General features: G+C 39.6%; 4 protein-coding genes across 8 annotated transcripts in view; 3 read left to right on the plus strand and 1 right to left on the minus strand.

Annotated features, from left to right (window-relative positions):
- The window catches only part of ankrd10a (ankyrin repeat domain 10a), a gene marked incomplete at its 5' end in the record, with an annotated part of 20,642 nt that extends 11,856 nt beyond the window's left edge, over window positions 1-8,786 (plus strand). The window contains 3 exons of the mRNA XM_079614691.1: window positions 6,304-6,539; window positions 6,624-6,710; window positions 7,886-8,786. Coding sequence (XP_079470817.1) covers window positions 6,304-6,539; window positions 6,624-6,710; window positions 7,886-8,253 — 691 coding nt within the window. The 3' untranslated portion in view covers window positions 8,254-8,786. The remainder of the gene's footprint in view (window positions 1-6,303; window positions 6,540-6,623; window positions 6,711-7,885) is intronic.
- Window positions 8,787-9,246: 460 nt separating this feature from the next.
- Window positions 9,247-11,852, plus strand: LOC306999758 (ubiquitin-conjugating enzyme E2 A-like). Of its 2 annotated transcripts, XM_079614708.1 has the most exons (7): window positions 9,247-9,514; window positions 9,582-9,777; window positions 10,041-10,121; window positions 10,417-10,442; window positions 10,546-10,635; window positions 11,041-11,129; window positions 11,229-11,852. In XM_079614708.1, the coding sequence occupies exons 2-7, from the start codon at window positions 9,734-9,736 to the stop codon at window positions 11,355-11,357; spliced, it is 459 nt and encodes a 152-aa protein (XP_079470834.1). In that variant the 5' UTR covers window positions 9,247-9,514; window positions 9,582-9,733; the 3' UTR covers window positions 11,358-11,852. The 2 variants fall into 2 exon arrangements, with proteins under 2 accessions (XP_079470834.1, XP_079470833.1); XM_079614707.1 differs by having other exon boundaries at window positions 9,406-9,777.
- Window positions 11,853-12,163: 311 nt separating this feature from the next.
- Window positions 12,164-18,270, minus strand: LOC307000224 (inhibitor of growth protein 1-like; the record flags this gene model as incomplete). Its single annotated transcript, XM_079615657.1, is given in 6 exon segments — window positions 12,164-12,390; window positions 12,392-12,607; window positions 15,906-15,953; window positions 15,955-16,327; window positions 16,425-16,482; window positions 18,256-18,270. Coding segments are annotated over 6 exon segments (810 nt in total). The 3' UTR covers window positions 12,164-12,290.
- Window positions 17,246-27,747, plus strand: cars2 (cysteinyl-tRNA synthetase 2, mitochondrial). 4 transcript variants are annotated; one of them, XM_079614672.1, is made up of 18 exons: window positions 17,286-17,341; window positions 17,982-18,200; window positions 18,337-18,444; window positions 18,684-18,866; window positions 18,963-19,013; window positions 19,434-19,551; window positions 19,682-19,753; window positions 19,838-19,943; window positions 20,056-20,136; window positions 20,423-20,552; window positions 22,125-22,258; window positions 22,401-22,468; window positions 22,550-22,616; window positions 22,720-22,858; window positions 23,320-23,443; window positions 23,573-23,668; window positions 25,877-26,101; window positions 26,855-27,747. In XM_079614672.1, exons 4-18 carry the CDS (start codon window positions 18,799-18,801, stop codon window positions 26,909-26,911), a joined length of 1,536 nt encoding a protein of 511 aa, XP_079470798.1. In that variant the 5' UTR covers window positions 17,286-17,341; window positions 17,982-18,200; window positions 18,337-18,444; window positions 18,684-18,798; the 3' UTR covers window positions 26,912-27,747. The 4 variants fall into 4 exon arrangements, 3 of the variants coding, with proteins under 3 accessions (XP_079470797.1, XP_079470798.1, XP_079470796.1); XM_079614671.1 differs by having other exon boundaries at window positions 17,246-17,341; window positions 18,337-18,866; XR_013797915.1 differs by having other exon boundaries at window positions 18,337-18,866; window positions 23,320-23,456; window positions 26,855-27,671.
- Window positions 27,748-27,860: the final 113 nt, after the last annotated feature.

A 27,860-nucleotide genomic window follows, 5' to 3' on the forward strand; every position in this document is an offset into this window, starting at 1 on the left:
TAACAGTTGTATAGTGTAGCGTTTAATAATAATAATAATAATAATAATAAATCATTTTATTTCTAATGCGCTTTTCTTATACTCAAAGTGCTACAATACACAAAAAGAGAATACAACAATAATAATACAGTTTAGTTCAGTAAGCCAGAAAGATTAACTGAGTGCTTTAAAACTTAATATCTGACAGCCTTAGTTGTGTCCCATCTGACTTGAACATATAGGCACATATAGAAAAAAAAAAAATGTTTGTCCATCTTTCTAATGAGCTTATTATAACTCTTAGAAAATGCAAATAGGAAGTGGAACTTACTTCCAGTCAGATCTGCACAATATCTGTCTATAATAAGAGTTAAAGATGGTCTAGGGTATAGCTCTACTGCAGCAGAACACAGCATACTTAAGCAAGGATGTGTCAACACTTTATATAGATAAGTTTCATGAATGTCTGCTTGTTTTTATGCCTCTTAGATGTGTACTATATCTGTTACCTTTCTTTTTAAAGTAGCATGTTTGCAAAAAAAATATTGAAGATCCATTGTGAACCGTTACAGAGAAGGAAAATCCCTACACATCTCAATGTTTTGCAGCGGTTGAATTTGAACATGACTTGATTTTCTCAAGTAAAGCCCAGAAAAGGGGGGAAGCATTCCAAAAACTGCTGCCACACGTTCTTCAGCGAACACCCTTACATTGAGTGTTCACACTATCGCTCCCTTCAGTATCTACACACTGGCAATCTGTCGAGGTATTTCTTGTGGTGATTGGTTTTGATTCTAGGAGAACAGTCATGATAGCATTTAGACCTGCATGCTTTGCCTAGACAGCAATGTCTTGTTACTTATTCTGCAATATTTTTTTTACTTCTTTACCTATTTTTTTCTCAACTAACAAGAATAAGGGGAGGCTCAATAATACATGTTAATCATACAGTAATAAGCTTGAATTTAGCTTGAATAGGAGTACACTTGTAAGCAAAACATTAGAAATCTATGTTAAGATTACAAAGAAAATAATGTTGTAAAACATTAAATGCTTCCTTGAGCAAATATACTAAAATGTAGGACCTCTTCATATTCAGTGCCAGACAATTAATTGTAGCAATACGTCTTTCATGCCAAACCAGTTTTTATTTAGAACTTTATTCTATGTGCAGACCACCTTCTTATTGACCAATAGAGGGTTTAGCATAAAGTAAATGCATGAATTTAACCCGTTAACTGTCACCCCCCTTTTTGAGAATAGATGTGGAAATGCACTATCTACATTTAAAGCAACACCAAGTAGTTTTTCAACCTTCATAATATATTTCCAAGACCCTTGGTACAATAGGTTCGACTTACAATAGGTTGAATGACACGTCTGCCATAGACTGACGGGGTCTGTATCGCTTTTACTGGCACTACGGAAGTAACCCGAGCACAAAAAGAACTACAATATTCGACTGCTTTACGGCATACCTCACTTCCCCCTCCCACTTGCTCAAATTCGGACGTGAGAGCCGAATAGCGTTTGTTTGCCGGCTGGTATAGCGTCTGTATGTTGTTGTCACGGCCGAAGCTAAACCGAAGGAGGCGAAGGTTTTGTCGGAGACTAGGGAGAGAAAAAGAGTGATAAAATCAAAGGCCGGACGAGGATCAATATTGGTCCAGCGTTCGCTCGCTTGCGTGAGCTAAAGGAGGAGGAGGGACCGATGCTGACTTGGCCGTCATGCTGTCGGACTAGTAATAGCTACATGATTAGACAAACAAACATGACTATCAGCCTGCAGTCATTAGGATAGTTATCCTAAAATATGATTTTGTCTATTTATTTATTTTTCTGGTGAAAGTGTATTGCCTCAAGCTATAATGCAAATCGATTTTTCTAATTGGCAGATTCATCTATGGTTGTTTGATATTATAATATTGACGATATATGGTTATTACCTACCACACAAACATTGAATTGAATTGGCATATTATCCATTATGTAAAACGGTAGCCAATAGTCTAACGTTACTATAATGACGCTGGCTTGTAAATGTGAGCTACGCGATCTTTGAAAAAAATAAAACCCATGAAATTATATTCATATGACATGCTGACATATGCCACTGTACCTGGGATAAATACATATCATACGCAACGCAGGCAGTCTGTAGCCTGGTAATACCAGACTCTGCTACTTCACTTTGCTTCGTAGACAGAGTCTGGAATGGCATAATAGAGAAGTGTTTTCTCTCTCGCTAGGGGGCACTTGTCTGAAGTTTAAAATCATTGGTTACCCGTAAGCCAATCAGATAAGTTTAGTTAGGACGTATGTTATGCGCCTGTACAGCCGCATCGAACCACTGACATCATGCATCGAACTCCAATCTATGATCAAACTTCCACTGTAAACCTGCTGTAAACACATGATGATGCGTGCGAAATACCGGAGTGAACATGGCTGTAAACGACTTTTGCAGATTATGCAAAGTTAATCTACGCATCCACGGTACAATCACGGGCCTCTAAACTTATTTTTGACAGAGTGAAACAAGAAAATATTTGTAGCCAACTCTCAAATGTAGGATTAGATCTTTTAAACACATTTTGCTAGCCATTTTGGTGCCCTAAGCATAATTCCTTTATGATGCCCTCTACCCCGAGAAGCTTCATGAGGCGCGTGCGGTCTCTTGCTCTCTCTCCCGCTCTGCCGTGCACGCGCTAGGTGGTTTGGAGCACAGTCTGTCTCGCGGGCGCCCTCGCTCTAGATTCCGGAGATTTTAACTAATTCGCGGGCATCAGTGAGCCGCTATCAATATGCGGGAGACTCCTGGAACTTCCGGGAGGCTATTTTTTTGGTGCCGCCTCAGCTCTTGGTGCCCTACGCACTGCGCGTGGTGGGAGTGGCGGCACTGGTTCTCCATAACAGAGCAAATTGCATCCCGTGACTGTAAAAATCAAAACCAAATGTCTAACCAAGTTGTGTGCCAAGTTGATATTAAGTTCCTATGAGATTTTGTTTAGGCGCTGTACCAAAAAATAGCCACCGGTTGTCATCCACATTCCATTGAATTTTTTTTAATGCATTCTCCTGTTACAAATTAATATATTTCTGTCAAAATATCACATCTATCTCAAAATATGAAATCTTCAGGCCCTTTACGACGATATTCTTTGTCAATATTAGAAAAGGTTTTGATCATTAAGTAGTTCAAATAAATGTTGTAATATGAAACCTGACACCGCCCACTAGGCCCAAAAGAACACAAGGAAATGAATCGCAACATCCAATTTCAAAACGGTTCTTAAACTTTCTAATTATACCTTATTCATGATTTGACAACTTTTGGATTACATTGTGATCTTTATCTAAAGATTTAGATCAATGATTTAACAAATACTGATGATGATGATAATAAAAATACTGATGATGTTAATAAAATGTATTCTAAATGATCAAGTAGGTTTTTAGCAATCAGATTCTGCGTGTGAGTGAGATGAAGGGTAACGATAAAAAAAACAAATTTTCTCTTGTTATAACTCCAACATTTTAGTATAATAGCAAATATTCAATAGCAAAAGCTATTTTTACACTCCTTTTTAAGTGTTTATTTTTAACAATTATTTTTTTTTTATAATAAATAAATGCATTAAAAGAATGACATGTAGCCTTTGACTACTATTTTTAAGTATTGCCTTAAAAAAAGTAAACCGTCATTAATACATTGAATATCAGACATGGATGCTCATCTGAGAGAATATGCACAAATATCTGCATAATCAGTTGAAAGAAGCCCTCTGTCTACAACCTGTCTACAATATGTCCTTGTGTACAACATTAAAGGATTAGTTCACTTTAAAATAAAAATAAAACTTTTGCTGATAATTTACTCGCCCTATGTCATCCAAGATGTCCATGTCTTTTTCTTCAGTTGAAAATTAAGGTTTTTGATGAAAACATTTCTTCATACAATGGACTTCAATGGGCCCCAAACGGTTCAAGGGCTTTAAACGATACCAGACGATGAATAAGGGTCTTATCTAGCGAAACGATCGCTCATTTCAAAAATAAATAGTTTAAAGTTTTATAAGCACAAATGCTTGTTCTGTTCTGTGATGCGCCTTCGTGACGTCATGTAATACGCAATTACGTTGAAAAGGTCACGCTTATTCACCTTATTCTGCTCTAAACAATCAAGCCGCCATGACGGCGACTCCGGTTTGTAGCGATACCAGTCAATTTTGAGGGATTTTGAGGCGAACGAAACCAGGAAAAAATAGGCCCTTATTAAAAATGTAGGCTATAGGCTTATATTTTATATAAAAGTTTAATATATATTATATTATTATTATTATATTTTTTGTTAATATAGGCTCTCTTCAATTCCTAGAGATATAATTATACAAAAAGTAGTCGTCTAACAGAACAAATTATTTTTTTTTTTTACAATATTATGTGCTTATAATATTTTAATTAACGAAATGTCAATCTTCATATTTATAACAGAAGATACAATCTTCAACATATGATTATGACTGACATTTGACGAAATGCTTTGTTCCTTTTTTTGGATAACAGCGTCTTTTTAAATGTAGCCTGTAATAATATAATGATAATTATTATTATTTGCGTTTATATAAATGAGTTCACCTAAGACAGTCATATGTTTATCACGAAATAATTTATGAATGTTTTATTTTTATATAACCTTTTACAGTTTTGGAAATGTTTGTTGTATTTCTTTTTTATATGTGAAGTCTTTTTTTGTTTTTTTCCCCCAAAAAAAACTCCATCTCATCTTCTCTAAGTTCAAAATCGTCCGAGATCGTTGTTTTACCTTTAACTTCCTTTTTTTGTAAACGGCGTTTGACTTTGTTTGCACGTTCAACTTGTAAACACTGACTCCAGTCCCGCCTACGTCAAGCGTGACCTTTTCAACGTACTTGCGTATTACATGATGTCACAAGTAAATTATCAGCAAAAGTCTGGTATTGTTACATTTTGGTACTGAAGTACCAGTACTTTTGACATTTTTACTTGGGCATATAAATGGTCATTCTTAACTAGTTCAGTGAATTCCTAGGCTAAAGAATTGTCTGGCATTGTCTGATGTTTAGATTGAATGTTTCTGGAAGATTAAAAGATTCAATCTGACATACTTGGAAGCATTTAATATTTTATTTGACAGTAAAGGGATGTTTAAGCAGGAATGTGTGAATGCAAACCAATCATATAACTTTTTTGAAAAACTGTCTTAAATATTATGAGGCATTGTCACATGTTTTTTATGTTCTTTTTATTTTTCCTTTTTTTCAATGTAAAACCCTTTTAAAATACAAAGGGAGAGACCGAATTCATAAATGAACCAACTGCTGACCCAAATGTTATTCTTTCTCCATTACTTTTACATTGCAAAAAAAACTAAAATTGTCACAAGTGCGTTAGATTTGGGGGTGGTTTTCCAAATACAAATTAAAACATGTTCAAGACAAAAAAGAATTGAAGGGATAATTTTTAACAAGGCACCATTAAAAGGCCAGGATCAATCTGTATCTTGTATATCAATGTCAAACAGACTGGGCTTAAAGGAATAGTTCACTTAAAAATCTGAAAATTAAATGATAATTTACTCACCCTCAAGTTGTTTCAAAACAAAATATATTATTTTGTGTTCAGCAGAAGAAAGATATTCATACAGGTTTAAAACAATTTGATGGTGAGTAAATTATGACAGAATTTTCATTTTTAAGTGAACTTCCATTAATCTTATGTCCTTTTTTGCAAAATGGCAAACATTTATTTTTAAACCATATAGAATGTAATCTGATTAAAACGACTGTCTAAACATCTTTTATTAATTTAACATGTTGGTTCATGTCTGAATTCTCATTAAGTGCACACACTGCATTTGGAGATAAATATGTTTTGAACGTTTCTGTAACTTTCTAATGAACTAAGGTCAGTTTGTTCTGGTTTTAGCTACAGTGCCTCTTGAAACAAAAATTGACTGCCTTCGGTACTTTTAAAATTACAATTCTCCAAATCATGTTAGTATTTAACTGTATCAGATTGTTATATTTTGATCTCAACAATTATGATGTAAGAGAAAGTATTTTGCCATATATTTTAAGACAAAAAATGGTTCAGAACAATATTATTTCCTGCTGCAGTGTGTGAACAACTAACTTTTTGGGCCTTTCCAAAAACTAGCCTCTAGAATAAAAGGGAAAGTCTTTGCAGCCTTAAATGTGAAATGGTAGCATAACATTAGCATAACCGTGCTAATCAGACAATTCCAGATCCGACTAATCATCTTTTTTTTTACTCACTGTGCAGCTTGAGGAATGCAAGTGGTTTGACAGCAGCCGACCTGGCCCATGCTCAAGGCTTCCATGATTGTGCTCAGCTCCTCTCTAACGCACACAACCAGCTAAATAAGCTAAATGGATTTGCTCATAATGGGACTGACCACACACACATCCAGGGCCGCAGTCTTCTGAACGGGACAGCCAATAGGAAAAGATTTCTCGATTGCACAGAGCCAAACCATGTGAAAAAAGCAAGAACTGAGAGTATGTAAATAGTCTGTGCAAAACATAAATTTTAAACAAAGGAAAACCATATTTTTCTGACTATATTGTATGTTTTCCATTCAGGCATGAATTTCTCGGTGAAGACAAACAATGGAATTGGAGAGGAGCTTGAGAGTATGAATGTGGAATCAACTGCTGAAAACCAATCAGGTGGGACTGGACCTTCTCCACCAATCTCTATTGACTTTGAACAACATGAAGACAGTGTTTCTTTGAGGAACTCCTCTCCCACCCTAAAAATGTTGGAGCCCACATCCATGACTTCTGTTCCTGGCCCCTGGCTATGGACAAACTCTTATGCTTATTTATGATGGCCAGGTTATCAACACGTTTCCCCAGTCTTATCAACAAGCTGACAGATCGAAAGACTGGGATAATCTATTCTTCTATATATATCTGCTATATAATATTATTTGGGATGAAACGTACGTTTTTCCTAATCTAAAAGCGTTTAATTTAAGTATGCGCACTCACATGGAATTTGACTTAAGACAAAGTGGCTAGTATAATACAGAAAGACACGAACAGAAGCGTTTTCTTGGCTTTATTTCCATTTACTTTTGCCATATATTCTGTATATGGTAATTCTGAATCAATTTTGTAAAAGTATATTAGCTTACTGTTCTTATCTTAAATACAGGCTTGTATGTAATGAAAGTTCCAGCAATATATTTCACAATGAAAGCATTTAAGGATTTTTATGATATTTCATGTAGATGATGTCTTGTTTACAAAATAATAAATGCATAGGGTAATATTTTACCACGTTAAAGATTTCAAATGTAATCTGCTTGAATTCTATGTTGAAATGGTACATAGGTTTATTTGAAACATTTAAGGCACATTTTATGTTGTTTTTTTTGTTTTTTGGATAGTGGTTATGCTTAGAGTAAAATGAAAAACATTGTAGATTTTCTCACTGCTGACTTTTGCAGTTAGGTGTTCCAGTGCACTATACCCCTTTTCCCCTTGTGACCATTTGGAAGAGAAGTCTGCTTGATGACTTGTCATCTTGTTAAAACCTGTCTTACAGCTGACGTAAAATAAAGGACAGGCGGGGCTTAGGATACCCAATACCGATCAGTTAAGAAAATGCTTAATCAGCCCCGATACCGAGCCTTGAGATCGGCTCAGGACATCCATAATTATATACTGTCCACTTGAAATATGAGCAAAAATGTGCTTATACTGAAAATGAAATGTTTTTTTCAACTACAATGTATTAGCAAAATGTTTTTGTTTCTCTGTTCTTATTGAAGTTCATATGTAATCAAGGCCATTTGTTCATCATCACTTTCTGACGCATGTCTTGTTTTAAATGACAGATGAAGCCATAGCCACAGGTTTGAGGAATGGTCATGGGCAGGAGAACAGTTTCACTGTCAACAGCTTCGCCACAAACGGGCAATGCTATCAGTCCCCTTTCATTCAAGCTGAATCGAGAAACGACATGTGTGGCTCACTGCACCTCAATGGTAGCCCAAGCAGCTGCGTGTCTCACCGGCCTGCATGGGGTGCTTTTCTGCCTGATTCCGGTGAACATCTCCATTATGGACACTACCATGGTTTTGGAGATACGGCAGAAGACCTGGAAGATGCAAGCAGCTGTCACGAGCACACTACCACCGTGAAAGTAGAGCAGCACTATGACCAAGAGGTTCTAAGTGCCGTGCAGCTGTTCCATGGATCATAAAAGAGAAAATGATATCCGTCCATTTAATTAGAAGTGGTCACGTCTGTGGCAGCACTATCCGCCTTAAACTAATTAAATCTTGCACCTTAATGCAGGCTATAATAAAAGTTTTTGTTCGTTTGTTTTTGATATAGGGGGAAATCTTTCTACCAAAGGGGAGCATTGTATTGCATTTTGTATCTGACCTAAGGAATTTATTTTATTATATGTATGTTTTTGAACTCAACCTAGCTATTTGGGTGCATTTCTTTTTCCCTTTAATGCAAGTTTAGAATGTACAAGGAGTTGATTTTTTTTTTTTTATGTGGATTAATTGTTAGTTTGTAACGTTAGTTTTGTGCCAATGAAAACCAGCTTTTTGGAAAAGGATAATTTTGTATATAATTGTTGTATGCTTGTCAGCATCCCCCCCCCCCCCCCCCCCCTACCCCAAGAAGCAAAGCTGACATGCTGACTGTAAAACAGTGTTTTTTTACAAAAGAAAGCTGAAAGATGTATGACATTCCTTTGTTTATATTTCTACCCTATGTTCTAATAAAAAAGTAAAACACAAAAGAAACCCCTTTCATTGCCACGTGAACACAATTATTCTATTAAATTGCAGGAATTTTATTTTATTTTAAGGTCAGCCCATAGAAGAGAAGAGAGCCCACCTTGCCATATTTGGCTGATTTTCTTGTAAGAAGATTTTCTTGTAAGTTTCCAACATTTTTCTTACATCTATTTCATGGAACGTTTTATTTCTGACATGCATTTTGTATATAATGCTCTCATATAACGGCAAGAATAGTTTGAAAGTGAAGAGATTCCTATGTGAAAGCCAATTACATTTTTTAAAAAGTGATCCACTATCAAAATAAAATGGAACCTTATTCCTTAGTAAACATTAACACTGCATATATTTAAAATGTTTTGTTTTTAAATACATGCCGTATCTGAAATAAAGAGTGCTCGTGGTGAATAACAAAAGGTGAAATTTGATTAGCAAACTGTTCCCATGGGAAGCTGATACGCCCACCTTGGTTTCCTGCCTCACGTGTTTGGACACACGGGTGTCACTTGTCTTCTGCGTCGACCTTTACTGCGATACCTTAACGTCATTAGCGCTCCGCCTTCAACAGATGGATCTTCGATTTTATTCTTTGTAAAAGGGGGAAACATTTGTAATACATGTGACTGGTCTTATATACTGAATATAAAAGCGTACATTAGTATATTAAATAGCAAATATTACATTTGTAGATTATTTAAATGGTACAAGGTAACTATACAATCTCTACAGTATTAACGAAGTTATAGGCTGTTAATAATGTCGCACTCCCCCACAGGAAAGTGGTATCGTCTACAATTCCGTGTTGAAATTCTCCAAGCTGAGCCGAAAAGCGAATATGAGTCGATGACCTTTCAAGTGGGGAAAAAGGCACATTTGGAACAGTTATATCACAAAAAAATTGTATCTGACAATTGTACGGTTTAAGCAATGTCTACTCCAGCGCGAAGGCGACTTATGAGGGATTTTAAAAGGTGAATAATAAAATAAAACTATAAGAGCTGTTGTTTACTGCTCCCGGATGTAACGTTAAGTTACCGGATAAATATTTAGACGGGATTATTTATTTATTTTTTAAAGAAAAGTTATTTTTCGTATCCGACATTCATATTCAAATAGAAATGAAGAAAATCGTCTTTAAAAAAGAAAGTAACGTTAGTTTGTTTTGTGTTTATTTTGACCTTAGTTTCCTAAAACTGACCTGTCTCCCTTGTTTGTTTTGACACAAACCCAACAGACTCCAAGAGGATCCTCCAGCAGGTGTTAGCGGTGCACCGTCAGAAAACAATATCATGGTATGGAATGCAGTGATATTTGGGTAAGTACTTCTTGTGAAAATATTTGTGCTGTGGACTAAACCAAGTTTATTATGTCAGATTCACGTTACTGAAACCCAAGCATGTTTATGTCGTTCGTGAAAACCTGTGAATTGCAAAAACTGAGACCGTCCTTTTATAAAGTTCACAAATTTGGTGTTTGTCACTTGAGCATTTGTTATCCACCTGTGCCTGTTCTCATATACTGAAACTGAAAGCAAATGATGACGTGGTGGCATTATTGTGATTATTCAAATGTTACCAATTTAAATGTTTAATTTTTTCTTTTTCTCACAGACCAGAAGGAACTCCATTTGAAGATGGTAAATATAAACATTCACTTCTTGAAATGCATAATTTCTTGACATTCAAGGCATGTATATGATTTTATGTATTTTGTATACATGCTTTTTGTTGTTGTTTTAGGTACATTCAAATTGACAGTAGAATTTACAGAAGAATACCCAAACAAACCACCCACAGTTAGATTCATCTCAAAAATGTTTCATCCTAATGGTAAGATTTTTTTATTTTTTTATTCATTCAGAATCACAAATATAGTATGAAAGCTTGTTTCCACCACGGAACAAATAAATAAAAACAGAACAATAATGGCAACTTATCTTACAGTTCTTACTTTTTTAGAAGTATCTATCTTCCAATTTGTACTTCACAATTACGAGTTTATATCTTGCATGTCGGACTTTAAAACTCACAATTCAGACTTTTTTCCCCCTCAGAATTGTGAGATATGAACTCTTTTAAATACAAAATTGTAAAAAGTTGCAATTACCTTTCTTTATTTTTTATTCTGTCGGCAACAAGCTTCCATATTATGGCAGTTTAATTCCGCTGCCCTACGAAGGCTACTGCCTCTTTGACGTGTTTTAACCACTCCTTTCTCTTTCAATGATACCTTAGTATATGCAGATGGAAGTATATGTCTTGACATATTACAAAACCGTTGGAGTCCAACATATGACGTGTCATCAATTCTTACCTCAATCCAGGTAAAACATTGTAGTGGTGATGCTTTTTACCATTATGAGTATCAATGCAAATCAAAACGCAGCTTGATCAGCTTTTTGTCCTCTGTTGATTATCCTCAGTCTTTGCTTGATGAACCAAATCCAAACAGTCCAGCTAACAGCCAAGCAGCTCAACTTTACCAGGAAAACAAACGGGAGTATGAGAAGCGTGTGTCAGCTATTGTCGAGCAGAGCTGGAGGGACAGCTGACCTTACACTGCAGAACACAGAACTTTATGTGGTTGGAGTTTAGTTGAGTGAACTGTGAGGAAGTTTAATTTTTCTTTCTTTCTTTTTCCTATCTCTGTCTCTCACACAACTCTCATACTGTTATGATGCACTTTACCCAAAATACATCCCCTATTCCCCTTGGAGAAATTGTGCTCAGCCAATATCACTTGGTCATTTTCTAACCAAAAAGTGACTATACATTGTGTTAGCCTGGACTATATGAGGATATATGCAGGTGCTATTTTTTCAAGAAGAGGAACCAAACTCCTCTGAACGGACACGGTGCCGGCCTGCCATCATTGAATTGATCTTGACTCTGACCTTCAAGGGATCCTGCTATGCTATTTTTGTGTGTTCTGTTACATGCCTGGAAGTGTGTTTTTTTTTTCATTGAATTGAATGCCTCTTATGTACTATATTGTTATTGAATGGCTCTTATGTACTATATAATAATACACTTTGAATTTTTGTGTACGATCAGTGTCTGTATTAATTTTCTTGTTTTTAATATGGTAAATAGAAAAACGAATCAACACAAAATATTAGTATGAACACTAGTATAAAGAGTAAGGGATAATAAGAGATTTTTTCAATGTCTAAAGACCGGAAATACGGTAGTAAATTATTCAAACACATTTATTGTATGTGAAAGCTTTTTATAACTAGCCACATGCTTGCACGCAACTTACAAAGAATCGGTTTTCACAAAAACAATGCAACCTAACACATGATTAAAGATTCATTTAGTTTTCAAATGAAATATCCATATTTCAAATAAATAATTTTTGAAAAAAGTATTTCTGCCTCTGAGAGAGATTTCAACCACTTGGATGATACTTCCTAAATTATTATCTGAAACCGGTCTCCAGATGAAACAGAAAATAAAGCATGAGAGATCAGCCGAGAGAGGCTTTACCTATTATATGCCCTCTCCTTTTTTGATTTTTCTAAGGCTTTGTCCATGGTTTTCTCTGTGCCTCCCCTACATTTTGGACAATACCACTTTCCTTTGTTTGTGATTAAGCCCAACACATGAAAAATGGAACCATTCAATTGGACATTCATCATAATCACAACCAATCATCTCTCCAAATGACACCTGCTCACACAAGCAGTAAGTAAGCTCATTCGGATCAATAGGCAGATCTGTAGGTGAAGGCTCTTTGTCAGCTTTGGACCTCTTTTTCTTCTTTGAGGTTTTGTTCTGCTTCTCCCTGGCAGTGCCACCACTGATCCCTTCATCATGGTGAACTATGGTGATGTTCTCAAGAGTCCATCCATCCATCTTCTTCCGCTTATCCGGGGCCGGGTCGCGAGGGGCAGCAGTCTAAGCAGAGATGCCCAGACTTCCCTTTCCCCAGCCACTTCCTCTAGCTCTTCCGGTGGGACACCGAGGCGTTCCCAGGCCAGCCGAGAGACATAGTCTCTCCAGCGTGTCCTAGGTCTTCCCCGGGGTCTCCTCCCGGTGGGACGTGCCTGGAACACCTTCCAGGGAAGGCGTCCAGGAGGCATCCGGAACAGATGCCCGAGCCACCTCAGCTGACCCCTCTCGATGTGGAGGAGCAGCGGCTCTACTCTGAGCTCCTCCCGAGTGACCGAGCTCCTCACCCTATCTCTAAGGGATCGCCCAGCCACCCTGCGGAGAAAGCTCATTTCGGCCGCCTGTATCCGGGATCTTGTCCTTTCGGTCATGACCCAAAGCTCATGACCATAGGTGAGAGTAGGAACGTAGATTGACCGGTAAATTCTTCACCACGACAGACCGGTACATCGACCGCATTACTGCTGAAGCTGCACCGATCCGTCTGTCAATCTCCCGTTCCATCCTTCCCTCACTCGTGAACAAGACCCCAAGATACTTGAACTCCTCCACTTGAGGCAGGAACTCTCCACCAACCTGAAGTAGGCAAGCCACCTTTTTCCGACTGAGGACCATGGCCTCGGATTTGGAGGTGCTGATTCTCATCCCAGCCGCTTCACACTCGGCTGCAAACCGTCCCAGTGCATGCTGAAGGTCCTGGTCTGATGGGGCCAACACGACAACATCATCTGCAAAGAGCAGAGACGAAATCGTGTTGTTCCCAAACCAGACACCCTCCGGCCCCTGGCTGCGCCTAGAAATTCTGTCCATAAAAATTATGAACAGAACCGGCGACAAAGGGCAGCCCTGCCGGAGTCCAACATGCACCGGGAAGAAGTCTGACTTACTGCCGGGAATGCGAACCAAGCTCCTGCTTCGATCGTACAGGGACCGGACAGCCCTTAGCAAAGGACCCCGGACCCCATACTCCCGGAGCACCCTCCACAGGCCGCCACGAGGGACACAGTCGAATGCCTTCTCCAAATCCACAAAGCACATGTGGATTGGTTGGGCAAACTCCCATGAACCCTCCAGCACCCTGTAGAGGGTATAGAGCTGGTCCAGTGTTCCACGGCCCGGACGAAAACCGCACTGTTCCTCCTGAATCCGAGGTTCTACTATCGGCCGTATTCTCCTCTCCAGTACCCTGGCATAGACTTTCTCGGGGAGGCTGAGAAGTGTGATCCCCCTGTAGTTGGAACACACCCTCCGGTCCCCCTTCTTAAAAAGAGGGACCACCACCCCGGTCTGCCATCCCAGAGGCACTGTCCCCGACTGCCACGCAATGCTGCAGAGGCGTGTCAGCCAAGACAGCCCCGCAACATCCAGAGACTTGAGGTATTCAGGGCGGATCTCATCCACCCCCGGTGCCTTGCCACCGAGGAGTTTTTTGACTACCCCGGTGACTTCAGCTTGGGTGATGGACGAGTCCACCTCTGAGACCTCAGCCTCTGCTTCCTCCATGGAAGACGTGACAGCGGGATTGAGGAGATCCTCGAAGTATTCCTTCCACCGTCCGACAACATCCCCAGTTGAGGTCAACAGCTGCCCACCTCCACTGTAAACAGCGTTGGTGGGGCACTGCTTCCCTCTCCTGAGTCGCCGGACGGTTTGCCAGAATCTCTTCGAGGCCAGCCGATAGTCCTTTTCCATGGCCTCACCGAACTCCTCCCAGGCCCGAGTTTTTGCCTCCACAACCACCCGGGCTGCAGTTCGCTTGGCCTGCCGGTACCTGTCAGCTGCCTCAGGAGTCCCACAAGCCAACCAGGCCAGATAGGACTCCTTCTTCAGCTTGACGGCATCCTTTACTTCCGGTGTCCACCACCGGGTTCGGGGATTGCCGCCTCGACAGGCACCGGAGACCTTACGGCCACAGCTCCGAGCGGCCGCTTCGACAATGGAGGTGGAGAACATGGTCCACTCGGACTCAATATCTCCAGCCTCCCTCGGGATCCGGTCGAAGCTCCGCCGGAGGTGGGAGTTGAAGATCTCTCTGACAGGAGACTCGGCCAGACGTTCCCAGCAGACCCTTACAGTACGCTGAGAGTCTGTCCAGCTTCCTCTTCCGCCATCGGATCCAACTCACCACCAGGTGGTGATCAGTTGACAGCTCCGCCCCTCTCTTTACCCGAGTGTCCAAGACATACGGCCGCAGGTCAGATGAAACGACCACAAAGTCGATCATCGACCTACGGCCTAGGGTGTCCTGGTGCCACGTGTACTGATGGACACCCTTATGCTTGAACATGGTGTTCGTTATGGACAAACTGTGACTAGCACAGAAGTCCAATAACTGAACACCGCTCAGGTTCAGATCAGGGGGGCCGTTCATCCCAATCACGCCCCTCCAGGTAACACTGTCGTTGCCCACGTGGGCGTTGAAGTCCCCCAGTAGAACGACGGAGTCCCCAGTCGGAGCACTTTCCAGCACCCCTCCCAGAGACTCCAAGAAGGCCGGGTACTCTGCACTGCCGTTTGGCCCGTAGGCACACACGACAGTGAGAGACCTATCCCCAACCCGTAGGCGCAGGGAAACGACCCTCTCGTTCACCGGGGTAAACTCCAACACATGGCGGCTGAGTCGGGGGGCTATGAGCAAACCCACACCAGCCCGCCGCCTCTCACCATGGGCAACTCCAGAGTGGTGAAGAGTCCATCCTCTCTCAAGGAGTGTGGTTCCAGAGCCTAAGCCGTGCGTAGAGGTGATTCCAACTATCTCTAGTTGGAACCTCTCAACCTCACGCACGATCTCAGGCTCCTTCCCCACCAGCGAGGTGACGTTCCACGTCCCTAGAGCTAGTTTCTGTGTCCAGGGGTCGGGTTGTCGAGGCCCCTGCCCTCGACTGCCGCCCGATCCTCTAAGCACCGGCCCCTTACGGCCCCTCCTGCAGGTGGTGAGCCCACGGGAAGGCGGCCCCACGTAGCTCCCGCGGGGGGAGGCCCGGCCACCAGGCGCTCGCATACGAGCCCCAACCCCGGGCCTGGCTCCAGGGTGGGACCCCGGCTGCGCCATACCGCGCGACGTCACGGTCCTCGATGTATTTTTCTTCATAAAGGGTTTTGAACCGCTCTTAGTCTGACCCGTCGACTAGGACCTGTTTGCCTTGGGAGACCCTACCAGGGGCATATAGCCTCGGACAACATAGCTCCTAGGGTCATTCGGGTACTCAAACCCCTCCACCACGTTAAGGTGGCAGTTCAAGGAGGGGTTCTCAAGAGTCATTATTATTATTTTTCTGACGTCTGGAGTGCTTGTTAGCCCCAGAAAGCCCATCTATGGAACCAAGGGATTCCTCTTTTTGTTTCTCCTCCTCCTTTCTCTTACTGGGAATAATGGAAGATGTGGTAGTAGCTGTCACGCTTTCATGGGGTTCATGTCGGGCTTCCAGAAGCTCATTAAGATTGTCAACTTGCCGGCTACGATTCTCCAGCATCTCCACCATCTGACTAGCGAGTTGGATCTTCTCATCGCCCAGTTCCTGACTTTGGATAAGGGTTCTTTGGATAAAGAGCAGCAAACGGCTTCGCTGGATGGGGTCCTCTTCCTGTCCGTGTTTCATATAGGCCTCATCTAACTCTTCGAGGAGCTCTGAAATTATACAAAATATTTATTGTGAATGCATTATGGTGTGGTGTCACATTAGTGAAATTTCACAGGCAAAAATGGTCTATTGTAAACAGTGTACCGGTAGTGATGTATGAAGCACAGCTCACACAGAAGTCACTTTCATACAAAGCTGCTTTCTGTTGGTCAGATTAAAAAAAAAGAAGAAGAGTCTTATGGGGTAAAGAAATTAATTTGACTACACTGGCAGGTAAGGAGAACTCCAGCACAAAATGAACCTTTAGTCTAATTACACATTGTTACCTAGTCAACCGTTATCTGAGATTTGTTTTCATGATTATCGAATGTAAATAGTTTTATCTCTAAAAACAGTTTAGTCTATAACGCTAGTATAACGCTAGTATATGGGGCATAGAGTAATGACAAATAAAAATTGCTTGTTAATACCACTAACAAGGCTCAAAATAGCCCCACACTAACACGGTAGCATAATGAGGGTCCCTACCTTCAAACCGAAGCATTGAGAACTTTGACAGTGTCCAGACAGTTTAATAAGAAGATATTTTATACATACAGTCAACTTCACGTATACAAGCAGAAGCCATCTTTGAAAAACAGACTCGATCAGTCAATCAACGAAACGCTGATCTAAATGCACTGGACCATATGAGATTCTACACAGTTCAGCGCATTTGGATCGGCGTTTCGTTGATTGACTGATCGAGTCTGTTTTTCAAAGATGGCTTCTGCTTGTATACGTGAAGTTGACTGTATGTATAAAATATCTTCTTATAGGCCCTATGCACAGCTGCACTACTTCCTGAACTTAAGCAGGGTCCTTTGTTTCCTGTCTGCCAGGATTGGCCAAACTGATTAATCCAGGTGTGTCTGATTATTGTTGTTGGTCAGACACACCTGGATTAATCAGTTTGGCCAATCCTGGCAGACAGGAAACAAAGGACCCTGCTTAAGTTCAGGAAGTAGTGCAGCTGTGCATAGGGCCTATTAAACTGTCTGGACAATACTCTATAATAAAAAGTAAGTATAAGTAATATACTTATAATAATAAGTATCCCATTGACTTCCATAGTATATTTTTTTCCTACTATGGAAGTCAATGGGAACCAAAAACTATCTGGTTACTGACATTCTTCTAAATATCTTCCTTTGTGTTCAGCAGAGGAAAGAAATTCATACAGGTTTGAAACAACTTAAGGGCGAGTATATGATGACATAATTTTCATTTTAAAAGTGAACTAATCCTTTAACATAAATGTATAACAAAATGAAATCAGTTTAAAATCGTTCTGTTTACTTTACTTTTCAAAAGAGTTCGTACACATGGTGTAGAGTTTCCGTACAGTGTTAATCACAATTTTTAAAAATTTCTTGGCAGAAAAAGTTTAAATACCACTGGTTAGGGGTGTGCAATATCACGTTTTTTAATCTGCTTTTGAAGAAATATCGTAGTATCGTGCATTAGTGCTGCGCGTCTCATAACCCGCGGGTTGGGGCGGGAAAGAAATTGTCACTTTATTTGTGGGGCGGGTCTTTCAAAACAAAATAAAAAACCATTGAAAAAGACTGAAAAGACAAATGACATATCTTCTCGTTGTAAACACAAACAGCTCGAAACGCACACATAAAATAACTGAAACTTGTCTTGCCCTTTTACTAGATGCCTTATGGTAACGTACTGGATTACATTAGCTGGAGCTGGTGGACCTGCTGGACAGGTCAAGCTGCTCGTGACGTCCAGAGAGGGAGAGTTGGACGTTATTTGGTTCTGCAGTGAGCAGCACCACTTGCTTGGAACGGAATGACGGTGTTTTTTTGCGTCACATACAGACTCCTCCCACTTAAAAATACAGTTCCATCCCTCAAATACATTCATAAGGTGAACGTTACTAAATTTCCCTTAGTTACTGAATTTGTTATTTGGATCGGTACACCATAATCGAGAGCATTTCCGCAACTGCATAGTTGTTCATGTTACTGTCTTTAATTTATTTTGCCCCCGGAATGCTTTTCAGTACGCGGCCATCTTGAACCCACTGCAAAACAGCCAGAGAGATGCGTGCGTCGGTGTGACAGATGAATTATCCTTAACAGTTGTGGACCAAAGAAGCTGAACTTTCAATGTAATTATGCTGAAAAGAAACTGATCGAGGAACTGGGAAAGCATATGTCATCAGTCCATTTGGGAAAACGCGCTTAAATGTCTAGAGATAGATTATATTTCATCGCATTGTCGCAATCGTTTAACCACCACCTGGACTCTGTTCAAATGTTTTGTGTAATATTTATGTAACGTTAGTTGAATGAAAATGAGGCTGCCTTTAGCATTCATTACAAATGCAAAACTGCTTTCTGGCTTTAGAATCAGGCATGGGATTAATAATGGAATTACGATAACGTCATTGCTGTCCAGTTGTAATATATGCAGCAGGGCAGAGAGAAATTGGATAAAACCAGTGGGCTATGACACCGGTGTAATGACTTACAACAGTCTTACCAAGCAGAAAGAACCTCTGGTTTTGGCTCAAGAAAAAATTGCTTCCTGGTAAGGTACACAGTGGTCCATTACGTTAATTGAGATTATCTTACATGTAATAAGTGTTTTTGTGTGTGTGTATATAACATGTTTAGTCAATTCCAGGTACAGCTGTGGTCCCACTGTTTATGACCATGCCCATCTCGGCCATGCGTGGTAAGTTTCTCTGCTAGCTAGCTAGTCGTAGAGTTTAGTTGCGGTTACGTTGATAGAAACATAATTTGTTTTAGGTTATTGTAATATCATTGATATAGCCTACAATTATATATTTTTTTATAATTATAACATTTACTTGCACATTTTAGTAAGTCTTAGTTTTAGCTATTTTTTGTTTTTATTTTTATTTTTTTGATGCAATAAGTAAAACAAATTAAAGTGTGAAATGTTGCCTTGACTGCTAGCTGAAAGTTATTTTATATTTTATTTCAGTTAACATTTATTTTATTTCAATTATCAAAAATGCTTTTATTTACAGTTTTAGTTTACTATAATAACCCTGGGTTGGTCTTTGTTCAGCAGTAAATGCATTGCTCTGCCAGCTTCCTTTATTTTCTTCCTTTTCTTCCTCGTATGCAGCTCATATGTCCGTTTTGACATTCTGCAAAGGATCTTATCCAGACTTTTTGGAATCAATGTCATCCATGTTATGGTCATCACTGATATTGATGATAAAATCATACAAAGAAGCCTTGAGGTAAGTATCAAGTTATACTCTTTCACTCATGGTTCAGTACATACAAGATTAGACATTTATGTGGAAGGATGTTTACACTGGGCAATTCTAAGACATGTAGAATATTTATTTGGTTTAATTTCTTTTGCAGGAGAACATCTCACCCACCGTCCTTGCAAGAATGCATGAGGAAGAGTTTAAAAGGGACATGCAAGCACTGCGGGTAAATACAAAAATGTTTGTGGTGATTTGACTAAATGACTGAAACATTAATGTGAATTTGTCTGGTCTTTGTTCATTTGTCCAGGTTCTTCCACCAGCTGTATACATGAGGGTGACAGACAACATTCCCCAGATTGTAGCTTTCATAGAGCGCATTATCAGAAATGGACATGCCTATGTCACAAATCAAGGTGCCTCTCTATCTTTCTTGTTGACAATTTAAGGTCAAGTCTTTCCAGTTATTTCCCCCCTAAATATGAAGAGAAGATGAAACTAAATATCCAGTATGATTTGTTGACCCAGGGAACGTCTACTTCAACACTCAGTCCATTGGTAGCCGTTATGGCAAGCTTGTGAATCTCGGAGGCATTGTTGGGGAGCAAGGTATGTTTATGACATCTGTTTTTTTCGTCTTGGAGGTCTTCATCAATAACAGTAAATGTGGGTATCCTCAATCTTTAATCACATATGATTTGTCATTGCACATTTATTATAACCTTTTTCTGTGTTATTGAGCTAACTTGCTTGACAAAACTACTGGTGGTACAAATATTACTTATAATATGTAATGTCTGTAGATAAGATATGTAATTTTTTTTGGGATAATTAATATGCTCTAGAAACCATGACCTAAATCCAATAGAGTATTTTACAATTTCTTGTATTTTAGGGGTTCAGGATAAAAGGGATCCAAGGGACTTTGCTCTGTGGAAAGCATCCAAACCACATGAACCTCATTGGGTTTCATCTTGGGGACAAGGGAGACCTGGGTGGCACATTGAATGTTCTACAATTGCAAGGTAAATGCTCTACCTCAAGGAATGGCCTTCACTAAAAGATTTACCAGATTTTCAAACATGACAAAATCGCAAAATCCTGACTTTAGAGTAAACAAACATGGCGGATGACGGGCAAGAAGAAATGACTATAATAGTGTTTGGAATACTTTTTACAGTACATTTATCAATCACTTTTAACACTCATCACATCACAGGAAAATCTGATAATATAGTCTGTTGAACCATCAACATAAACGGGACTTAACTAGGATTGTAGGAAGGGGAGAATTAGGCCCAAAATTAGCCCCCGATTATCTTGTGTGGGTGCCTTAACCAATTGACTTCTTATACCAAATGTGATCTTGATATTTGTTTTGCACTGATTTGATGTGTCTTATTAAGAATTGATGCCAATTGTACATTTAGTCTTAGGTAGTAGTTTGAGAAAATGTATCTATTGTTCACAACATAATGGAGATCCCACTATGACTACACTGACAAGCAGGGATGGTCCATAAATGATGACTAAACAGGTCAACATCGAGTTACGTCTGGAAAGTGTGAGCCACACTGAAAAAGAAGAATCTTGTTGTTTTTTCACTTGTTACAATAATTGATTTGAAATTCCAAGAAAGAAACTATTTTTTAAATGCTTTTTGAAACACTATGGTTTCACTATTTTCCAGGCAGCGTCAAGTCAAATTTGTGTCAAGTTTTTGACATTTTCACATGCAAGTTCAATATAGTAGCAGAAGATGAAATGGAATGTTAATAAAACTTTTTTTTAATGTTTTTTTTAAACACGAAGACATTTTCACAACTTTTCAGATAGTGAAAATGCATTTGAATGTGGGTAAAGTTTCAGACAATTTGCAATTTTTTGTAAAACATAATTTACCCTAATAGGACAAAGTTGGTTATAAATGACGGCACCCTAAAAAAAAGGTCAAAGGTCAGATGTAGAAAACTAATTTTGGAAAATGATTTTAGTCTTAAAAATATTTGAAATAAAGTCATAATGTTATTTTCTAGCTGTGATTTCACAATTAGTTTCATAGAAGGCTAAATTTATTTTAAATATATATTTTTTTCCTTTTCGACAATCTGTTACATCCAGATACAGTTGTAATCGAAATTATTCAACCCCCATTGTAAATCAGGTTTATTGGCTAAATCTACATACTCAGGCTCAACTCCTCAAGTGGTTTCCTCAAATTCAACTGAAAATGCACATTTTAATGACTTCTGGAGTCTCAAAATTTTCAACCCCCTGAATAGAATCACTCACAACACCACAAATCTGCAAAACAGGTGTTGTCTCAAGCACACCTGATGCAACTAATTCAGGGCTTCATTAGTTGCATCAGGTGTGCTTGAGCTAGCACATGAACTATCTGAACTGGCTAGGTTTGTTGAGTGTCAACGGAGCAACCCCCCCCCCCCCCCCCCCCAAAAAAAGTTAAAAGCATCTTTCTAAATGGTTGATTAGGAATGAATGAAGTTTTTAGCAGAATTACAAAATCATATTTTCACATGAAACGATAACTCCTATACCATTTTTTTGTTTGTTGTTGTTGCTTTTCTTGTCTGCAGCTCAGTGTTTGGAAGTCAGTTGGACATTCACTCCGGAGGGATTGACCTTGCCTTCCCACATCATGAGAATGAGATTGCCCAGTCTGAGGCGTATCATCAGTGTGAACAATGGGGAAATTACTTCCTGCACTCCGGTAATGCCCTCAGTCTTCTGGTTAAGTATTAGTAATGGGTAGTAACATTTTAATGAGCATACTATATTTTGTAGCATAGGATCTGTGAATATTTAGCTTTACGGCTCGTAAAGCTCTATTTAATGAGAACTTTGTTTTTAAGGACACCTTCATTTGAAAGGAAATGTAGAGAAGATGTCAAAATCCTTGAAGAATTATATAACTATAAAGGTAACAAATGATAAAAAATAAAATTGTCAAAGCATGTTTTTACGTATTTAATAGACAATAGCGTCTCTCTTTATAATCTAGGATTTTCTGGCATCTTACACTGCTAATGAGTTTCGACTTTTTTGCCTTCTGACCAAATACAGATCAGGTATGTTACATGCTGAAAGGGACTCCTGAAATATATACTCCTACAAAGAGACAGATATTCTACATTTACTATACATTTTCTGTGGGTCTTTTAACCTTTCCAGCAATTGACTATAGTGATGCTAGCATGAATGAAGCCCGATCTACCTTGTCCACCATCTCTGCCTTCTGCCACAACGCACAGGCCTACATGCAGGGCCATTTACAGTGCCAGCCTATAGAGGAGGGACTTCTCTGGGAGAGGTAAAGACAGATACATTTTGGACAGTAGAATGAAACGAATAAGGCCAGGTTCACGCACTTCTCCTGTGTGTTTTCTGTTTTTTCATGTGTGAATATAGGAGCTGTGTGTCATGGAAAGGTTTTATATCCAGTCACTGCTCCCATCAGTTTTGTGTTTTGGATGTGATCCAAATCCTTGTGTTATGGATGTCACCATCTATGATAGTTACTTCAGACGCTGTCACTATGGTTGCAAGTGTTAAGGACCGTTCACACCAAGGATGATAACTATAACGACAAAGATATAGTTCTAAAAATCATTATCAATGTAAAAGAATAGCAGAGTCCAACTCCAAACCACAACGATAACGGCATAGAGAAACAATATCATTGGAATCACTTTGATAAAAATTTTTTCCAGTTGATGAACGATAAAATTGTCTTCAACTCCTTTTTGTCTTCACTGTCTTTGTTTGGTCAAGGTTGTCTGCTACACAGAACAGTGTTAGGAAAGCACTCGCTGATGATTTTGACACCCCAAAAGCTGTGGATGCCATTATGAGCCTCATTCACCATGGCAACTGTCAGCTTCAGCCTGTTACTAAGGTAACATCATAGGGTAGGTCACTGAGGCCTCACGTTCTTTATTTCCTCTTTACAAAATATTATATTTTAAACATTAATTTATATTTATTAGTCAAAGACTCATTTTACTGTCTTTTTTGTGTTTGGAAGGTTCATGGGCCTAGGAGTCCTGTTGTATTTGGAGCCATGCTGTCCTATGTCAGGGAAATAATGGATGTTTTTGGAGTTGATCTACTGGATGAAAAGGTGAGATCAAACTTTTTTTTTTTTCAATGTAACATTTCAAAATAAAATGTGTTAATTTTTCATGAATAGGAGACATTGTGATATAAAAGAAATTGGCACCCTGCTCCCTACAAAGACAGCGCCCTTAAAATAAATAATTCAATACAGTCACCCGTGTACACCGTTCAACAGTTTTGACTTCACACAAGAAGCGTTAGTTAAATAAACAGCAAGTTACACAAGAGCTAAGAGATCACACAGCAACATGTCTGAAGCAGGAGAGGGAAACTTGAAGAATGGAGATCTTCACACCACTTCTATCTAGTACAGCAGGAGCTGCCGACTCTGAGGCCATGTCCACACGGACACGGGTATTTTTATAACCGGAGTTTTTCCTCCTGCGTTTTTGAAAAAAATCTCCGTCTACATGAAAACGCAAAAACACGCTATCAAGCGCCGTCAAGAGCATTCCACACCAGCAGTCGGCGATATAACCCTAACCGTAAAGCCACGTTGGCCAATCAGAAGCTGTCAGCGACGCACAATCTGACGTCAAACACAGCGGATAACGGCGCGCACTTTGACGTCGCAAGGCAAAAACTCCGGTTTTACTGTCTGCACGACTACACTGCAACCGGCGTTTCTGAAAATCCTCACCCTGGCAGGGGTTTTCAAAAATGTTCGGTTTCAGTGACCTGATACTGCGTTTCCGTGTGGACGAACGGGCGAACCGCGTAAAAAAAGTCACGGTTATAAAAATACCCGTGTTCGTGTGGACAAGGCCTGAGCCTCTCCGATCTGTCCATATAATCAGCCAGCTTGTCAAACACTGATGAGCACAGAGAACAGGAAACAAACATACCTGCACACTCGTATACACTCCCACACAATAATATGGGCATATTATACTTGGACACAAAGTTACATCCAAGGATGAGTAGATGCCTCATATTTCTTTGATAACTTACATTATTATCAACATTTGACCGAAAACCGCAGTTTTCATCTCAGCCAAGATATTCACATAAATTATTTTCTTCCTTGTAGACATTGACATTTTTCTTTATAATTATTAAATCATTGCAACACATGATGTTTTATTAACAAAGTTCGGGAGGAGCACTTTCAGATAATGAACCTAATTAACACAGGAGGAGCACATTCAGTTAATCAATTCAATTCACGACATCAGAGGTATATACAGTATACAGCAGACTTACCTCTGTTCCATGACAGTTTTCCAGCATCCCTCCACCACCCCATCTCCTCACTTTTGACTATTCCTATCCCAACTTGATCCCAACTATTCCTATCCCAACTTGGAATTCGTGCCAAATTCCGGGCTCGGAGCCCTCCCCTCGGACACCGGCAAATACGCATTAGAGTTCTCAACGGGTCGGGTCGGCCCGACAAACCCGACGGGACCCGCGGGGTCGGGCCGGGTTCGGGTCGAAAATATAAGCAAATTACTCGGGTCGGGTCGGACCTCGGGCTTGATCTTTTCCGCTCAGTGAAAAAAAAATAAACATTTATTAATCATCGCTGCTGTTCACCGTAAAAAGTCTGGCTGCTGCGTGTGCGTGTAACGTGGCGTGCATCATGGAGAGGGGTGCGGGCAGACCTGACGCCTGCGTGCAAGCTGCGCGCTGCGTCTCCTTTAGCCTGGAGAAGAAGATGGAGTTGGTGAAAAGTAAACTTGCCGCAGGTGAATTCACCATCGCTACTACAGGAGTGGGAAATCAGAGGTCTGGAAAGTGTTTGGACTGGTGCTGGATTCTGATGGAAATTCTACAGGTTATGTACAGCCCGCTCGCTGGCTGGGTACATGTTTGAGTTCTTTTTATTTATTATTGTGTGAAGATTTTTATTTAGACTAAGGCATATTTATATAGCCTATTTATATATTTAAAGTTTATTGTTTCAGTTGTTTGTATTGTTAAAAGGCGTGGACATTAAAGGTTGATTTGAATTCCCGTCTGCTGGTCAATACGTGTATGAGAAAAAAAAATACACGGCCGTCGGGCCGCGGGCCGGGTTCGGGCAGATAATTCATGTTGATGTGTCGGGTTAGTTCGGGTCCGGGCTTTAAAAGCCACGGGCCGGGTCGGGTCGGGTTGTAATTTTCAGGCCCGTTGAGAACTCTAATACGCATAACCTTTACACTGTTTAATTATACTGTATGTAAGTGTGAACTCGTACATTTCAATGCTTTTACACTGTGTCCCTTAGGAAGTCCATGATTCCTCCGGAGTTTTGAATAATGTGGTGGAGGAGTTGGTGCATTTTCGGAGTGAGGTTCGTAAATTTGCACTTTCTGTGCAAGACCAAGCTCCACAAGACCCCAAGCCTGGCAGTGAAATTCAGAAGAGTCATCCACAGCCAGACAGAATACCCTTGCTGAAGGCCTGTGATGCCTTCAGGAATAATCTAGCGCCACTTGGAGTACACATTAAGGTAAGATTTCATCCTGTTAGATTAAGGCTGTTTCTCAATTCCAAGAACGCAAAAATGGTCTTGCCAGGCGACCTTGAAAGAACAAACTCGGAAGGACGCATGGGCACAGAACGCATCTGTGTGAGAATTGAGATGTGCTGCGTTCTTGCCGCTAAACTGAACATCTCAGCAAATAGCGATTAACAACCAAAGCACAGTAAACACAATATAGCATCACAACCAATTAAACATTTCTTTCATATTATTATAGACATTGTTTTCATATAAGTCAATGTTAGATTCTTCTTAATATGCCAATAAAAATACTGCCGCTTTCTTATGGTCTTTATCACTTTATTAAAATTAAGCAAAGGAGACAGACAAATGTTTACTTTCACGAGCTGTCACGTATTTCAAACTTGCAGCGGGAATCCTTTAAGTGAGAATGAGAAGTTTAAAGCTTACAGGCTTCCGTACGTCGACCGCTCGCAGCATCTTCTGGGATTTTTAACGGTTCGATTCTTTCAAGTCTGCATTCGATGCATCCTCGATATCAAGAACACATCCTGTGTACTTGCGTTCTTGAGTATTGGAATTGAACTTTGACGGTTGATAATGAAGTAGTACGAGAACACAAGGACACAAGACCGCTGAAGAACACATATTGAGAAACAGCCAAAGTGCAGCAGAGCCTTCAACTTCAACAACTTCTGTCAAAGCACATTGCAAGGCTTATTGTGGTTAACGGTGTTAATATTTTGATTTTGGTTTCAGGATAGAGGCACAATCTCCACTTGGGAAATTACAAGAGGAGAGATGAGGAAGAATTAACCACTCACTGAATTGGACCAATCCTGTATCTATTAGAACTTGCACATGCTGTTTGAAGCATCTCAGCGGTTTTTCTTCAAAGAAATTACAGTTCAACTGAAGACAATTACAAAAAATCCAGTTATTACCTCAACTAAAGTTGGAACACAACTGTAATCATAACCACATATTGAATCTGTAAAAGTTAATAAAACAAAGTTGTTCATAGTTTATCCTCAAGTAGAGCTTAAGCCTTTCTCAACCATTCTCATACAGAAATAACTAAAGCAAAGGATCCTTATCCTATGACCTGATCCTTAAGGTCAGAATGGAATGGTACACACGAATCATAACAATGTTACAAGTTAGGGCAAAGTTATTCACATTTGGCTACTTTGATTGGTGGAAGACTTGTGTGCAGTGTCTATTTTCACATAATTTCACATCTTATGTTTTTCTGGAAAGATTTATCATTAGATATATTAGAGCATTTTCTGTTGTGTTTCTCTGAAGACCTCTGTACATTCAAAAGAATTATACCACTGTTTTAGCAAGACAGACATTTGTATGTGAGATAGACTATGAACTATCATAATGTCTGAAAATGATACAATACTATTTGAAAACAACAATGCTTGTTTGTCAACATGGTAAGCAGTAGCCTATAACATTTGAAACTGGTTATGGAAAATCAAAATGGACCACTGTCATAAGTTTCCTCCTTAAATGGGGAAGAATAAGAGTAAAATATGTTAGAATAAAAATAAATAAAAAGACTGTCAAAATGTCTGTTTCATCATATCACTCCTATCTTGCAACAACTTCACTGGCTTCCCATTAAACAGAGGATCATTTTTAAAATACTTCTCATTACTTTCAAAGCTGTTCATAACATGGCTCCTCCTTATATCTCAGATCTCCTCCATTTAAACATCCCTACCCGTTCACTCCGATCCTCCCACACTTGCCA

This window comes from Phoxinus phoxinus, assembly GCF_949152265.1.
Source record: "Phoxinus phoxinus genome assembly, chromosome: 6".
Classification (NCBI taxonomy): domain Eukaryota; kingdom Metazoa; phylum Chordata; class Actinopteri; order Cypriniformes; family Leuciscidae; genus Phoxinus; species Phoxinus phoxinus.